The sequence below is a fragment of the Xenopus laevis genome, chromosome 9_10S (assembly GCF_017654675.1).
Source record: "Xenopus laevis strain J_2021 chromosome 9_10S, Xenopus_laevis_v10.1, whole genome shotgun sequence".
NCBI lineage: Eukaryota > Metazoa > Chordata > Amphibia > Anura > Pipidae > Xenopus > Xenopus laevis.
Window position 1 is genome coordinate 96,900,612 of NC_054388.1, and position 12,560 is coordinate 96,913,171.

General features: G+C 39.1%; 1 protein-coding gene across 1 annotated transcript in view; it reads left to right on the forward strand.

The window, feature by feature from the left end:
• The window catches only part of LOC108703154 (cytohesin-3), a 103,280-nt gene that overhangs the window by 59,429 nt on the left and 31,291 nt on the right, over positions 1 to 12,560 (forward strand). The window contains exons 5-7 of the mRNA XM_018239182.2: positions 4,409 to 4,527; positions 10,238 to 10,318; positions 10,570 to 10,682. Coding sequence (XP_018094671.1) covers positions 4,409 to 4,527; positions 10,238 to 10,318; positions 10,570 to 10,682 — 313 coding nt within the window. The remainder of the gene's footprint in view (positions 1 to 4,408; positions 4,528 to 10,237; positions 10,319 to 10,569; positions 10,683 to 12,560) is intronic.

A 12,560-nucleotide genomic window follows, 5' to 3' on the forward strand; every position in this document is an offset into this window, starting at 1 on the left:
ATAGTCAGGTCAGCTATTATCATGTGGTATCTTGTTGCTTTTGGAATTACAATTCTGTTTTATTATGCAGACAGTGCGCTGTTAAGACACAGCATTAGTGCAATACACTCTTTAGTTAAACCTGTCAATAGTAGCTGCATATTGCTTTCCTTAGCATAGACTGCAATCCTCTTACATTTAAGCTTTAAGGGAAAGTTGTCCTTGGAAAAGGGACAATTTTCCCTTAAAGGGGCAGTATGCATGCTTGTTTAATGCTTGTGCTGAACATACTTTCGCTTATTTTTACAAAAAAAATCTATGGTTTCTGTTACTGGGAAATGTTTCATGTTTCGTTCTTGAAAGGTAGATACAGGTATGGGACCTGTTCTGTAGAATGCTTGGGACCTGGGGGTTTTCTGGATATTTCCGTAATTTGGATCTTTATACCTCAAGTTTAGAAAATCATGTAAACATTAAATAAACCCAATAGGTTGGCTTTGCTTTTAATAAGGATTAATTATATCTTAGTTTGGATCAAGTAGAAGGTACTGTTGTATTATTAGAGAGAAAAAGGAAATAATTTAAAAATAAATCTGGATTATTTGGATAAAATGGAGCCTATGGGAGATGGCCTTTCAGTAATTCAGTGCTTTCTGGATAACTGGTTTCTGAATAATGGGTCCCATACCTGTAATTAGAGTACCAGTTTACAGACAATCCCCCTACTAGGGTTGCCACCTTTTCTACAATTCTTTACCAGCTGGTGGGGGGGTGGGAACACAAAGGGGCGGGCCATGACGTCAAAAGGGGCGGGTCATGACGTCAAAAGGGGCGGGCCGTGACGGCAAAAGGGGCGGGCCGTTACGGCAAAAGGGGCGGGCCGTGACGTCAAAAGGGTCGGGCCGCGCCACATACACTTCAAGGAGCAAAAGAAAAGTTACGTTTCAGGGGATTGGGGGCAGGCCGAGGAGTCTTTTTTTTTTTTTCAACTTTCTGTTTATTAAAGTTAACACAGTAATTCAACAGAATGCACTTGACATTTCCTGTTGACACATTGAACAATAAACTTTGTCTGACATACATTCTTCGCTTATTGTGTTATTACAAATCCAGTGATGTGTTAACAATTTTCTAACAATTACAAACAAGGAAAGGGGGAGGGGGAAAAAGGTGGGGGGAAGGGGGTGAGTGAAATCCCCTGATGGTTGAGGTTTCATATTTGTCTTAGCAACAGTCCTTCTCTATATAACCAGATATTCCATACATCTTCAAATTTACTGAGCCTATTGTTTAGCATAGCAGTAAGCTTCTCCATTTCGATAGACCACCACAATTTGTTTCGGATTTCCTGCATAGTTGGAGGTGGGCCTTTCCATCTTTTAGCTATTAAACCTCTAGTGATTAGGCAGAATTGAACACATAATTTATGTTCGTTGAATGTTAGCTGTTCAGGTTTACGTAGCAGGAGAGCTAACCAAGGGTCAGGTGGCATTGATGTCGCCAAAGTGTCATTTATCGTTTTAAAGACATCTTCCCATAGCCTGTATATTGTGGGACATGTCCACCACATGTGCATTTCATCCGCCACTTCCCCACACCCCCGTGGACAAAGATCAGAAGAATTAAACCATCTATGTAGCTTCTTAGGAGTGTAGTACCAGTCATGATAAACTTTATATGCATTCTCTTTAATAAGGGTATTAATGGAAGCTTTCGCCATGACCTTATGGATTTTCTCCCATTCCTCCATTTCTATGGGCACCCCTAGTCTCTGTTCCCATTTCAGCATAGTAGCCGTTTTCCCTTGTGGATATGTGGCTTCCAGAAGTCCAGAGTATAAAACACTGATTTTATGTTTGCGTAGGGGATGGTTACATAAAAATTCAAAGGAGGAGGCATCGGGATATGTGCGACCCATCAGCCCCGAAGCGTAATGATGGAGCTGTTGGAACCTATAATGTTCTTTCAGTGGTATATGAAATTTCGACCGTAAAGTATCCCAAGAAATGAGTTTAGAATTAATGAACAAATTCTGAACTCTGGAGAAGCCATTATTAATCCACCATGTGAATGTTGTGGAGTTAAGCCCCGGAGGAAAAGCAGGATTGTGAAACAGTGGAGTAAGGGGAGAGGAGAGCGTCTGAGACGGCATGGTTGAGTGAACTTTATCCCATGCAGACACTGAATACTTAATAAACACATTCCTCATACCTTGACTAGGGCGATATTTATGGTCTAGCCAGAGTAAATCTGCTGCTGCATTGGGAGCGGTTAGTTGGTTTTCTAGTTCTACCCATCTGCAATCGTTAGGATCTGAGTGCCACTTAGTTATTTGACCCAATATGGCTGCTTTCCTGTATTTCTCTAAGTTTGGAAGGGCTAGTCCACCTCGAGTGGTTGATTGATAACAAATTTTTTTATTTATCCGGTGTCGTTTATACTGCCAAATAAAATCGAACATCTGCCGTTGCAGTTTCTCCAGGTCTTTCGTGGGAGGAGGCACGGGCAGCGCCCTAAACAAGTACAAAAGCTTAGGAAGTAGGTTCATTTTAACAGAGTTGATCCTACCCATCCATGATAGCGGCAATCTATGCCACCTTCGGAGATCTTTGCGTAGGGAAGCTACCAGTGGGGTGTAATTAATATCTGCAATTTGACTGGTCGTGGGAGGAACCGTCACCCCCAGGTATTTGAGACCTTTTTTAACCCAATGAAATTCAAAGTTCAGTTCGAGGAGTTTCTGAGTAGGTTTATCAAGTGTGAGATTGAGTGCTTCTGATTTAGTGTTATTAATTTTGAACCCTGACACCTCAGCGAAGTCATGGAGCTCTTTATATAGATTAGGCAAGGTAGTCAAAGGTCTGGTAATAGAGAAAATCGTATCGTCAGCAAATAACGCCACTTTATATGTATATGAACCTATCGTAATACCTGATATATTCGGATTAAGGCGAATTCTGTGAGCAAGGGGTTCTATACACATTGCGAATAGTAGGGGTGACAAAGGGCACCCCTGCCTGGTACCATTTTTGATCTGAAACGGGCAAGAATGATATCCACCCATCGCCACACGGGCGGATGGAGCATGATACAGCTTCATCACTGCCGAAGTGAATACAGAGCCACATCCCATTTGCAATAATGTGTATCTCATATATCTCCAGTCAATGCGGTCAAATGCTTTCTCAGCGTCTAGTGTTAAAAGCATGGATTGGAGTTTATCGGTCTCGATCGCATGGACTATTTGTAGGATCCGTCTTATATTATCAGTAGCTTCTCTGCCCCGTATAAAACCCGTTTGATCTGGGTGAATGATGGTGTGAAGGTGTCTATTGAGTCTGTTAGCCAAAATCTTTGCATAAATTTTAAGATCTAAGTTAATCAAAGAGATAGGTCTATAGTTCTGACATTGATTGGGGTCTCGGTTCGGTTTCGGAATCACAATAATATTAGCTCTGGACATATCCCTAGTGATTTCCACATCCGAAGTAAGGAGCGTATTAAATAGGCTAGTAAGAGATGGTATAAGCCGAGGAGTCTTTTTAAGCATATTACAAATTTACCGGCAGCTACATTGCTGGTAAATTTGTAATACCGGCCCCGGCCTTGGCCGGTATTTTACCGGCTAGGCCGGTAAAACACCGGCCGGGTGGCAACCCTATCCCCTACATAATGGACTCCTGCTTACAAAAGCTTCACAAAGGGTGAAACAAAGGGTGAAACAAAGGGTGAAGGGAATGGGCTGTATATCTTTGTTATTATCTATGTCACAAGGAATAGCTTTAGTTTCCTTATTTAGCTCCAGAAATAAGAAACATACATAGATTTATTTTTTATTAAAACAAAAGGCATTAAGTATGTTCAGCGTAAGCCATATTTATTGAACTGAAGTTGAACAAGGGGAATACTACTTCTAAATATTCTCTGTCCACAATATGTGCCGGATTATGTTTAAGATACCAGTGAGTGTGATTTTACTGTGTTTAGCCTACTTCCAGGCAGTCATGTGTTTGCTGTCAATTCCAGCAAGAGAGTCTAACTTCCGATTTGTGCCTGTCCAATCTTGCAGTCCCACAGATTGGTGATGGGTTTCTTTTGATGAATAATTGCAGGGATGGGGCACAGTGTACGTAAAGGTAGACATACATATTATCTGAGTAATTTGTCCAGCTGTTAAGAGATTGAACATAAAAATTTGCCCTTGGGTGCCATAATGTTCATTCATTACTCATTTTCCGCCTGCCAGGTAGTTACATTTAGATTCATAGATATCACCTGACATATATACTCTGATTTAGTGAAGTTTCAGCAGAAGATGGTTGTAATCTCTCTCTTCTCTTAATGTTAGGATTCAAGATGCAAATACCAAATGGTAATATTTTGGGTATGCTTCATTGTAAATGTGTGTTCTTTACTTGTTTTCTTGCAGGGCATTCAGTTCCTCATAGAGAACGACCTACTGCAGAACACAGCAGAGGATATAGCTCAGTTCCTGTACAAAGGGGAAGGGCTCAATAAAACAGTCATTGGAGATTACCTGGGAGAGAGGTATTTCAATCTCATGGTTACTTCTTTCTGTAAATTCCCAACTGGCATTATATTATCCACTCCCTCTTGCTAATTGCCATATTTAGACATCTGCTGTCACTTGCTTTTGAGATAAATAAGTAAACTTCGTTTATGCACATGTACTTGATTGCCCGACTGTAGCAGCTTTGTGCCGTTAGCCTTACTGAAATCATGGATTAAGGCGTTACCTTAGATTGGGCAGTGACATTGTTTTATAATTAGACAAAAACATTATGTGCTACATGTACAAAAGAATAACTCCTGCCTCCTCTACTTAGTCCTTGCTTAAGGGTTTAAGCACACGGGCAGATTCGGTGAGATTTAGCCGTCTGGAGACTAATCGCCTCTTCTTCGGGGCGACAATCTCCCCAAACTGCCTTCCCCTTGACTTCCGCCTGCTAAAATGAAAAAACACTTGCTGCAATGCACTCGCAGCGCTTTGATTTCCAAAGTCGCCCAAAGTTTCTCCTTGAGGTAACTTCAGGCGACTTTGGAAATCGAAGCGCCACGAGTGCATTGCCGCAGGCGGTTTTTCATTTTAGCATGCGGAAGGCAGTTCGGGGAGATTGTCCCCCCAAAGAAGAGGCGATTAGTGGCCAGGCGACTAAATCTCCCCGAATCTGCCCGTGTCTTTAAACCCTAAAGCGATTGTTCACCTTTGAATTAACTTTTAGTATAATGTAGAGTATAATGTAGAGAGTGATATTCTGAGACAATTTGCAATTGTTTTTAATTTTTTTTTATTTATGGTTTATTTAGGTTTTGTATTAATCAGCTCTACAGCTCTGCAATTTCAGCAATCTGTTTGCTAGGGTCCAAATTACAGTAGCGACCATGCATTGATTTGAAAAGGAGACTGGAATATTAATAGGAGAGGACTGAATAGAAAAATAAATAACAAAAAGTAGCAATAATAATCGTTTTGTAGCCTAACCGAGCATCTTTTTTCAATACGGGGTCAGTAACCCCCATTTGAAAGCTGGAAAGGCTCAGAAGAAGAAGGCAAATAATTAAGAAATGGTAAAAAATAAATAATGAAGACCTATTTCTTCATTGATTTTGCTTTAAAACCCCAAAACTTCTTGTTACACCAATGCCTTGCTTGTTTATTACTGGGAACTTCAATATCGTTTGCTTCAGACATTTTCCTTAAACATCAATAGAACAATGTGAACTGTTCATAACTACTGGGGTTTCTTTTTTATTTATTGATTTGCAGGCCCTTTGCTGTAGCAAGGAACATGAGCTGCCTCTCAGTAATACTTTATATCTATGTGTTGAATTTCAGTTTATAAGGAACAAACTGAAAGTCACTTCTTGTACAGATATGCCATCAACTGCTATTGAGTGGAATGCGTAAGGCGGTGATAGCTTCTCTTAATTTTGTAACAAGAGAGTCTGCTTTTATTTCCTAACAGTTGTACATTACTTTTAACTGAAGTGATTTATGAATCTGTATAAATGTTGGAGACAACCAGCCTCGGGTTCCTTTCTTTGAGGCAGTTCAAATGACAAGCCTCACGTGTCAATGACAGCATTCCAAAACTGATCTACATGAACCCTTTGGGCAGTAAAGGCATTGCTCTGTCATTCAGAGTGCTTGAGTAACACCTAACGGTGTAATAAAAAGATGTTGATCTTAATACAACACTTGGTCGGGAATAGAGATTAGTGGCGTAACTGCAAACAAGTGGGCCTCTTGTCCCCTGTGTTTAAATAGCAGACATTCCTGCTTTTCAGACTAGACCAGTAAAATTGGCATACAACCAGTAAAGTTGTTTTTTTCTCACCTCTGGATTAGCACATGCATGAGGGCAGTGGTGTGCACAGAGAACTGTTAGGTGTTGCTTAAAGGACAAGGAAAGTTAAACTAAAGAAGTAGCTAGAAATGTTGTACGTTATGTTTTGTGCTTCTGTACCAGCCCAAGGCAACCACAGCCCTTTAGCAGTAAAGATCTGTGTCTACAAAGATGCCCCAGTAGCTCCCCATCTTTTTTTCTGCTGATTCACTGCACATGCTCTGTGCTGATGTCACTTACTGAGCTTAGGGACCCACTCACAATATACAGTACACATAGAATAGAAATGTCACAATATAAGGCTGATTAGTAATTAATACAGATAATTACTACATGGCAGCACAGAAACCAGTGCAATTAGCATGAGAATTTAATAATCAGCCCTGTAACATCAGCTTATATTACAGGCCAACCTATTTTTTTGCGATGACCCCTAAGCTTAGCTTCTCAACAGCTGCTCAGAGCCCACTGAGCATGTGAGTGTCACAGACACTTTCCAAGATGGTGACATCCTGGATCATTGCTGCTATTGACAAGCTGAAACTTTAGGCTGGTGCAATAAGTTCAGTATATAAAATATGGCATTTTTAGCCCTATTCAATTTTAGGGTTTAGTTCATTCAACCGCTTACCAAAAAAAAAACCCTCCACCGAGGGGTAAGTATAAAGTTAGGGGCATTTCTCCGGGGGGGCAGCTAGGCTGGGGGGGGGGGGAGGAGGGAGGGGGGTCTATGTGGGGGGGTATTTTTTTGGTAAACGGTTGAATTCTTTTTTAAAGGAAAACTGTACCTGTAGCATATTAAAGGACCAATATTTATTTATCAATTATGCATTGCTACCCTTGTACAAAATGTGTGTTTTCTTCAGAAGCTCTTTCCATATTATAATAATTTATCAGCTCTGTAGCCATGGGGACAGCCATTTAAAGGAGACATATAAGGTAAAAAACAAGATTGTACCAGTGCATTTTACTCTTTTAGATATAGAAGGAATATCTAAAATGAAAATAGATAAATAGAGAAATAGTTGTTTCTGGTTACTTTTTTTGTAAAGTTATACTTTATTATAAATTTCTGAAAAATCCCTACTAGTCCCGCCCATCTGTTCCACTTCTTGCTGCCTCCTTTCCCAGGCTGTACAGGGGAGCTGGCAGCACTCAGCTCATTGCATTGTAGGATAGAAACCTACATAGAAACCTAGAAATCACCAACTAGGCTGACCTGATAGGAAACTGAAGACTGTCTTTGCTTGTGTGACTGCAGGGTTGTGATTGGCTGTCCCCCTCCTGCTGTGCTTTGGGCAGGGACCATTAGGACACGCCCACCCCTCATTTGAAACATGGACAGGGACTAGAGAACATATATAGGGACAATTTTTAAAGATATTCTTTTTAGCCCAATGTGAAACCAGCATCAAATCTTGTTCATAACTACCTATAAAATTAGGCATTTTCATTTATCCTATATGTCTCCTTTAATGTCCTCTAGGGCACACGTTTATATAACAGATACATTTTAGTGGTTTTATTTCTTAAACAAGGAAATAAACTGGGGTCAAATGTCATTCATTGCTCTCTATAGAAGCATAGGACGAACACATTTTATTTTGCATTATAAGTTCCAGGCACTTTAAAAAGTCTCCTGTCCGGTTTAAAAATTAAATCCGAAAGAGATAAGCTTAAGAGCTGTCCCTGTTAGGGCAGCTATACTGTGGTGTTGAGTGAAGTATGTTATGCCTCTTTGTTCATTTATTTATATATAGGGTGGGGGTGTCATGGCAGAACTGATAATGATGCCTGCAGCTCTAGACACAGTACACTCACTGATGATTTTACAGTAGAGGTAGAGCAGCTACACAATAAGGGGCAGATTTATTAAGGGTTGAATTGAAAATTCAAATTCAAATTTTTTAATTTTTTTATGGTCAAAACTGTCAAATTCGACTACGGAATTATCCAAACTCGATTCAAGTTTTTTTTTTTTTAAATTCTAATTTGATTTTCGAGATTTATCATACTCTGGCCCTTTAAGAATTCAAATTCGACTATTCACCACCTAGAACCTGCCAAATTACTGTATAAGTCAATGGGAGAGGTCAGCCTTCCTGACATTCGAGTTTTTTTTTGTTTGATCGAATTCAAATCGAGTTTTTGGGTCGTTTAAATTCGTCCAAGTTTTGATAATTTGATTTTATTAACACATTTTGCCTAGTCGTATTTCAAATTCATTCGAATTTATGGGAGTTTAAAAAAACTCACATGAATTCGAAATTCGACCCTTGACAAATGTTCCTCTAACTGTAGACTTTGTAGCTGCACCACAGCAGATCACCTTTTTTGCTGCTAACAATATCCCTTTAGAAAAGTAGATTTTCCAAAATACGTCGGAAGGATCTATTTTTCCGATTTATCTGCACTTGCAATAGTAAAGTTTCTCATTCAGTGTGTTAAGAGCAGAAACATTTGTTCTTTATTGTTTTAAACCCCCTAAAAGTCATGGTACAGGCAGTTTTTGATGGGAAGTGTGATACTTTTTTCCAGGGAAGAGTCACAGAGACAAAGCAAGACTATTCTTTTGAGAACAGTCTGAAAAATGTTTGCGTGTGCCACAACCACAGTAATTATTTCCTTAAAACTTGGGTTTCTGCTTTTTTTTGTGTAGATAAACACACACAATACCACTGTGATTGCCTTAGTAAAGCACATGTATAATAAACTGAAACCTAACCCTTTAGAAAAAATAGAATGTTAAAAAAAATTGTACTTTTATCATGTACAGCAACTCAGTGTTTTAACCAGTTTCAGTACTAGTGGAAATTGGGCTTCTTCTAGTTGCAATGTTACGTCAGTGTTCCATTTGTGACCTTTTTATGAATGTAATAAAATTTTGGGTAAAACACAATTTTTACAGCAATAAATCCACATCCTGCATGCTTATGTAAGCAACTGAATTAAGGTGGCCATACACAGGGAAATTGAGGTGGGTGATATTGGGCTGATCCGATCGTGGGCCCTAGGTCCCAACTATTGGATCAGAATGGAGGGCATACGGGCGGTCATATCATGAGACTGCATCAACGTAAAGATACGGCAGCGATCCAACAGGATTTTTTAACCTTGTTATATGGATCAGCATTCAGATGGCCCCACACATGGGCCAATAAACTGCCGATTTGGTCTGTCGGCAGCTTTTATCAGCTCATGTATGGGGGCCTTTAGATGCACGTGTAACAATTTAAGATAAGCAAAGAAGCAATTGTAACAATTTAAGATAAGCAGATCTCTTGGGGAATCTGTGACTTGCAGCTTAAAGGGCAATTCACCTTCATTAGCAAAACTGTTATTACACATAAAAACCACAGAAAAGTGTTTAAACTTTCATAACCCGCCAAATTTTGTAAAATAAACATGATAATTAGGGGGTGTGGCAACAAAAATGGGCATGGTCAAAATGTGTCCCTCTTTCTGTTTCCAAAATGTTGGGCGGTATGCTTCAAGACATTCATACTTATCCATTCAGTATGTAGATTTGCGATGTACCTGGTTATTCATACGGGCAAACAGAAAAACGATGGATTTAGTGCATTCCTCCGTAAAAACGTTTTTGGATTTTTCACAATTGTTGGTCGTCTGCATAAAAGTGATTATTAAAATGCAGTATGCAGCAGGCTGGCAAAATGGGAAAAGCTGTGGTTCTTGCTAATTCTAAATATAATTTCCTCTGAGTAAATCTGGAAAATTGTGGTAGAGGAAGCTGATTGGAGAATATGTCCATTCTAAAAAAAAAAAAAAAGTTAAAACCAATATTCTCATGTTACAGAAATAAAGAAGATCTAGTTCACACAACTGCATTAAAGATGTTATTTATAACTTTTTACTCTTCTCTCTGAAAGGGATGATTTCAACATCCATGTCCTTCAGGCGTTTGTTGAACTCCATGAGTTTGCTGATCTGAACCTCGTCCAGGCATTAAGGTCAGTAAGAAATCAGCTTTGGTATTTTCTCCTAGGATATGTGAAGTTGTCATATACACTACTTTTCCATCAGGCAAACTAATTTCTGATTACTGATGATCCCACTGAGGCATACAGTGGTTTTAGTTGCTTATGCTTGCTTTATATACATTTTTACTGTATAGTTGAAAAACCTTTTAGTTATACTACTGGTATCAGAGTATTGACCAGTTCCAGAGGAGAGAATCTGAGAAGTGGTTTTGTCCCTTTAGGCAATTTCTGTGGAGTTTCAGACTACCTGGTGAAGCCCAGAAAATTGACCGAATGATGGAAGCCTTTGCATCTCGTTACTGTCTATGCAATCCTGGAGTTTTTCAGTCCACAGGTCAGTTACTTAGGAGAGCTTCCCCTAAACGCATTGTGAGTCGGAATTTAGTTATGGTGTATCATACCTCCCAACTGTCCCTTTTTCTGAGGGACAGTCCCTGTTTTGACAGCTCAACCCACAGTCCCTCATTTGTACTTGAAAGTCCCTCTTTTCTCTGCACTGAACAGCCAGAAAAAGAAACAGAGTTTCTCACTTAATTGGCTTTTAGCAGAGAGCCCAGAACAGCTAACAGGTGCAAATAAGATACTTTGTAACAATTTTGAGACACAAAAACACAGTTTAGATAAGGAGAAATATTTTCAAACTTTTATAACCTGCCAAATGTTTTAAAACAAACATGGTAATTAGGGGGTGTGGTCACAGAAAGGGGTGTGGTCATAAAATTGCTGTGCTACGTGCGGAAAAAAAATTTTTGTCCCTCTTTTTACTTCCAAAATGTTGGGAGGTATGGTGTATTCTTACCTGTTAATAATGTTATCTTTTGCACAAACAAAGCTTGATTTCCTTCAACTTAGCTCTGTCAAATAACTATATTAACTTGGGTCACTGGCATTTTTGAGGTCTGGACTACAGTCTTTGCGAAATGCAGTGACAGCCTCCATATTTAATAATAATTAACAGGCAGGGTCTTGATAAAGTAAAATAAAAATGTACAATTTATTTCTTGGACTTTGTACATCTATGCTACATTTAGTGTTTGAATAGGTCTAGACTATACAACCAAAACTAAAAAAAAGCGTATTAGTCCATATCAATCTGTGTGCGTATATAATACAGGCATGGGACCTATTCTCCAGAATGCTTGGGACTTGAGGTTTTCCGGATAATGGATCTTTCCATAATTTGGATCTCTATACTGTAAGTCTACTAGAAAATCATTTAAACATTATAGGAGAAGGAAAGCTATGGATGCATTTTATTGCCAATAGATTAGCCTCAATAGTGCAAGCTAGAATGCTATATTTATTCTGTAGAATGCTTTACCATACCTGAGTAAAAAGCTCTAGAAGCTCTCTGTTTGTTTAGGATAGCAGCTGCAGTATTAGCTTGGTGGGACATCACTTCCTGCCCGAGTCTCTCCCTGCTCTGGGCTCAGATTATAGCAGAGAAGGGGAGGAGAAGAGGAGCAAACTGAGCATGCTCAAGCCCTAGCCCTGGAGGTTTAAGCTGAAGTCAGGAAGTCTGATACAGAAGCCCATGTGTACACAATATAAGGAAAGAAATGCTGTAATTATTTTGACAGAGGACTCAGAGCAGCATTACTTTGAGGGTTTACTGGTATATTTAGGTGGACCTTTTTGATAAGGCTTACTTCGTTTTAACCTTTCCTTCTCCTTTAAATAAACCCAATAGACTGATTTTGTTTCCAATAAGGATTAATTATATTTTGATCAGGTACAAGCTACTGTTTTATTAATACAGAGAAAAAAGAAGATAATGTTTAAACATTTGAATTATTTGGATAAAATGGAATTTATGGGAGACTGCCTTTCCGTTTTTCTGAGCTTTCTGGATAACGGGTTTTCGGATAACGGATCCCATACCTGTACACACAAGCTGTGAATATCCTGTAAATTATGTATTTATAAACTGTGCTTACTGATGTCATCAGTTATAATCGGTGCTTCTTGGTGTTCTGTCACATGACTCACTGAAATGTGTGTATTACAGTAAATAAAATACCCCCTGTTGAAAAATATGAGGACATTAGAGGTTACCTGCAATGTCCCATGACCTGTATAAAAGCACTCAAGCGTTGGCCTCATCACGAAACTCATCGGTAGCTTATAATATCCTTATATTTTACAGTTGGGGTACTTTATTCACTATATATACATACAGTAAGGCCCATAAATCTTTGGACAGAGACAACTT